This window comes from Homarus americanus, unplaced genomic scaffold, assembly GCF_018991925.1.
Source record: "Homarus americanus isolate GMGI-L3 unplaced genomic scaffold, GMGI_Hamer_2.0 scaffold17332, whole genome shotgun sequence".
NCBI classification, from domain to species: Eukaryota; Metazoa; Arthropoda; class Malacostraca; order Decapoda; family Nephropidae; genus Homarus; species Homarus americanus.
In genome coordinates, this window is record NW_024757370.1 from 1 (window position 1) to 5000 (window position 5000).

At 51.6% G+C, this 5000-nt stretch overlaps 1 protein-coding gene across 1 annotated transcript in view; it reads left to right on the forward strand.

Moving 5' to 3' along the window:
• Positions 1 to 949: 949 nt before the first annotated feature.
• Positions 950 to 5000, forward strand: part of LOC121857456 (protein CEPU-1-like) — a gene marked incomplete at its 5' end in the record, with an annotated part of 27895 nt that continues 23844 nt past the window's right edge. Inside the window, one exon of the mRNA XM_042353509.1 lies at positions 950 to 1196. Within this exon, the coding sequence (XP_042209443.1) occupies positions 950 to 1196 (247 nt within the window). The remainder of the gene's footprint in view (positions 1197 to 5000) is intronic.

Consider the following 5000-nt stretch of genomic DNA (forward strand, 5'->3'; position numbering starts at 1 on the left):
GTGGTGGTGGAGGATAGTGGTGGCGGTGGAGGTAGGTGGAGTATAGCACAGCAGGTACAGCTATCTAGACAGCAGATCCAGTCAGCAGCGGTCCAGGGCCTCGACCCGGAGTTAATGGAGGTGTGTCGGTGAAATTGTTCTTTGACAGTTTGACAAGTTATTTGGAAGGCTGACTCCTGCCGCCCCATTGACTGCTGCCAGACGCTGCCAATCCCGCCCCCGGCCTATGACAAGCAAAACATCGAAAGACCTTGATATGATGATATGTATATAATGATAATAAATAAACAAACTGAAAATACCATCACCAAACCACTGTGTTATCTCCCACAAAGACACGTTAATGTACCAAATAATTAATAACAAGATATAAAGAGCACAACTAAATATTAATCTCAGCCTTTGCAAACCTACCTGCAGGGGCTGAGTGAGCAAGGTGAGGGAGGGAGGGTGAGGGTGCCCAGGTAGGGAAGGTGAGGTATAGGAAGGTAATGTTTTTGTTCTGGTGTGATAAGAGTGTGTAGATGGTTTTGGATGATAACAGGTGTCTGGAGGTGTGGTGGTGGTGGTGGTGGTGGGGGACAGGTGTAACAGGTGTGTGTGTGGGGGGGAGAGTCTGTTTAATCTACCATACACCTGTCTAGGATCTGCCATTTCTATACCTATTCCATCCTCCTCTTTGTGACCTCCTTCCTTCTTTCTACCATCACTCCCATCACCATACACCTCCCTCTGTTACCATATCCACCTGTCCTCTGTCCCTCTGTTACCATTCCACCTGTCTCTCTCTGTCCCTCTGCTACCACACCTGTCTCTCTCTGTCCCTGCTACCATATCCACCTGTCTCTCCTCTGCCTGCATCCCGCACCTGCCTGTCCTGCCACCTAATCCACCTGTCTGCTCTGTCCCTCTGTTACCATATCCACCTGTCTCTCTCTGTCCCTCTGCCACCATAATCCACCTGTCTCTCTACCTGTCTCTCCTACAGGTGGCGTGGGTACAGGTGGAGACACAGACCATCCTGACCATCCACACTACGGTCATCACACGTAACCCTCGAGTGGGTCTGAGTCATGAAGGACGGACAGTGTACCGCCTCCACCTGAAGGAAGTGACTGAGGCAGACCGCGGCTACTACATGTGTCAGATTAACACCGATCCTATGATTAACCAGAAGGGCTTCCTCCAGGTCGTAGGTGAGTGATATACCTCTAATAATTTTCTCCCTCTTTATCTTATTATGATATAGACATTTCTGATATGCCGATGTATATAAAATTATGATACTGTGTTATTTTTCTTACGTCTGGGACCTGCCCTGACCTGATCTGTTCTGACCTTCCTTCTCTGATCTATTGTTGTACCCCAACACAGTGCCCCCCGGCATCGAGGACACGGCATGGACAGGAGACTTGGTGGTGAGGGAGGAACTAACGTGTCCTAGGTGTCGTGCTCGAGGGTGCCGCCCCTGTAGTCACCTGGCGGAGAGAGGACCCCACGACCCTACTCAGCACTGGTACTGCCCCACGACCCTACCCAACACTGTGAGTACTGCCCCCACGGCCCACCCACGACCCTACAACACTGTGAGTACCTTTGACCCTACACGACCCTCACCCAACACTGTGGTACTGCCCCGGCCCTACACGACCTACACCCACGCCCCTCAACACTGTGAGTGCCCCCGACCCTGCCCCGACCCCTGCCCACGACCCTCACCCAACACTGTAGTACCCCCCACGACCCTACCCCGGCCTAACCACTGTAGTACTGCCCCCGACCCTACCACGACCCTACCCTCCATTTAGGCTGTTCCTCCACCACTGTCACCCATCTTCCACCTCCCCACCACTATCACCCACCCCTCCTCCTCCCTACTCACCCATCCTCCTCCTCCCTGTCACCCCCCTCCTCCACCACCATCACCATCCTCCCTTCCCACCACTATCACCCATCCTCCCCTCCTCCACCACTATCACCCATCCTCCCTTCCACCACTATCCCCATCCTCCCTCCTCCACCACTATCAACAATCCTCCACCTCCTCCATCACTATCACCTCCCCCACCACTTCACCCATCCTCCACCTCTCACCACTCTCACCCATCCTCTCCTCCACCACCTATTACCCATCCTCCACCATCACCTCTCACCACTATCACCCCTCCCCACCACTATCACCCATCCTCCCTCCTCCACCACTATCACCCATCCTCCTCCTCCACCACTATTACCCTCCTCCACATCCACCTCCTCCACCACTATCACCCCTCCCCCACCATATCACCCATCCTCCACCTCCTCCACCACTATCACCCATCCTCCTCCTCACCACTATACCCATCCTCCACCATCCACCTCCTCCACCTATCACTCATCCTCCACCTCCTCACCACTATCACCCTTCCTCCTCCTCCACTATACCCATCCTCCACCTCCTCCACCACTATCACCCATCATCCTCCTCCACCACTTACCCCATCCTCCACCATCCACCTCCTCCACCACTATCACCCATCCTCCACCACTATCACCCTTCACCATCCACCTCCTCCACCACTATCACCCATCCTCCACCACTATCACCCTTCCCACCATCCACCTCCTCACCACTATCACCCATCCTCCTCCTCCACCACTATTACCCATCCTCCACCATCCACCTCCTCCACCACTATCACCCATCCTCCTCCTCCACTCTCACCCATCCTCCTCCTCCACTATCACCCATCCTCCTCCTCCTCCTCCACCACTATTACCCATCCTCCACCATCCCTCCCTCCACCACTATTTCCCATCCTCCACCATCCACCTCCTCCACCACTATCACCCATCCTCCACCACTATCACCCATCCTCCACCACTATCACCCATCCTCCACCACTATCACCCTTCCCCATTTTCCGGTAAATAAGAGAAGTGTGTCCTCCGTCAAGACCAACTTACTTTTATAATTTTCTTTGCTTCAAGTAATTGTAGAAAAAATTAATAACAATAAACACAAGTAAAACCCTCAAGGATTTATCTCAACAATCTAACCTGATGATCTTATTTCCAATCAAAGAAATTGTCGGAGATTTTGGATTTGACGAGATTTCTCATGTCGTTAATCAGCCTTAATCCTTTACTCCCTCGTGAAAGGATTCCCACAAGATAAATGTTTTGATCTTGTGGTGGTCGTGAGAAGATGTAGAGGCGGCGGCGTTAACGAGGAGGTTATGTGTGGTTAAGTTCACAGGGACTCGGCGCCGTGTTGGGGGCAGTGCTGGTGAAATATCTCCTCCCCGCCCTGACGTCACACTCTCTGTCATCCATCACAACATGACGTCACATCCTCTGTCATCTATCACAACATGACGTCACACATCCTCTGTCATCTATCACAACATGACGTCACACATCCTCTGTCATCTATCACAACATGACGTCACATCCTCTGTCATCTATCACAACATGACGTCACATCCTCTGTCATCTATCACAACATGACGTCACATCCTCTGTCATCTATCACAACATGACGTCCACATCCTCTGTCATCTATCACAACATGACGTCATCCTCTGTCATCTATCACAACATGACGTCACATCCTCTGTCATCTATCACAACATGACGTCATCCTCTGTCATCTATCACAACATGACGTCATCCTCTGTCATCATCCATCACATGACGTCACATATATACAACAATTAATCAAACTTTATGTGCTAATAGAGACTAATAACATTATGCTAAATGAGGTAAACTATAGTAAAATATTATAACACAATATGTCAACATTATTAAAAGTTATTATGTTATGGAGTATTTACGTTATATTTCTGGCTCTGTTACTCTAAATATGGATCTGTTACTCTAAAAGTCTGGCTCTGTTGCTCTAAAATCTGGCAAGTCAAGTATGGCAAAGCAGTAGACGCAGAACACACACACACACACACACACACACACACACACACACACACACACACACACATGAGAAACAAGAAGGAAATGAGGTAAGATGAATTTCAGGGAAGGTGGAGGAAGGGGTGTGGGTGTGTGGTGTGTAAGTGTGTGTGGAAATGTGGAGAAAGAGGTGAGGTGTGTGTGTGTGTGAAGGAAGGGTGAGGGTGGAGGAAGGGTGCGTGTGTGTGTGGGTGGAGAAGGGTGCGTGTGTGTGTGTGGTGGTGGGTGGAGGAAGGGTGTGCGTGGTGGGTGGAGGAAGGTGCGTGTTTGTGTGGGTGGGTGGGAGTGGAGGAGTGCGTGTTTGTGTGTGTGGGTGGGTGGAGGAAAGGGTGCGTGTTTGTGTGTGGGTGAAGGAAGGGTGCCTGTGTGTGTGGGGGTGAAAGAGTGCGTGTGTGTGTGGGTGAAGGAAGGGTGCGTGTGTGTGGAGGTGTGGGTGGGTGGAGAGAGGTGCGTGTTGTGTGTGGGTGAAGGAAGGGGTGCCTGTGTGTGGGGGTGAAGGAGAGTGCGTGTGTGTGTGGGTGAAGGAAGGGTGCGTGTGTGTGTGGTGGAAGGAAGGGTGCGTATGTGTGTGTGTGTGGGTGGAAGGGTGTGGTGTGTGTGTGTGTGTGTGGTGTGTGTGTGTGTGGGTGAAGGAAGTGTGTGTGTGTGTGTGTGTGTGTGTGTGAAGGGTGCGCGTGTGTGAAGGAAGGGTGCGTGTATGTGTGTGGGTGAAGAAAGGGTGCGTGTGTGTGTGGGTGGAGGAAGGGTCCGTGTGTGTGTGTGTGTGGGTGGAGGACGGGTCCGGTGTGTGTGGGTGAAGAAGGTGCGTGTGTGTGGGTGAAGGAGGTGTGTGTGTGTGTGTGTGTGTGTGTGTGTGTGTGTGTGTGTGTGTGTGTGTGTTGGTGAAGGAAGGGTGCGTGTGTGTGTGGGTGGAAGGGAACGGTGCGTGTGTGAAGGAAGGGTGTGTGTGTGTGTGTGTGGGAAGGAAGTGTGTGTGTGTGGTGTGTGTGTGTGTGTGTGTGAACTATAAAAGGTGAATATGTGGGTGGGAGGGGAGAGCTAGGAAGGGT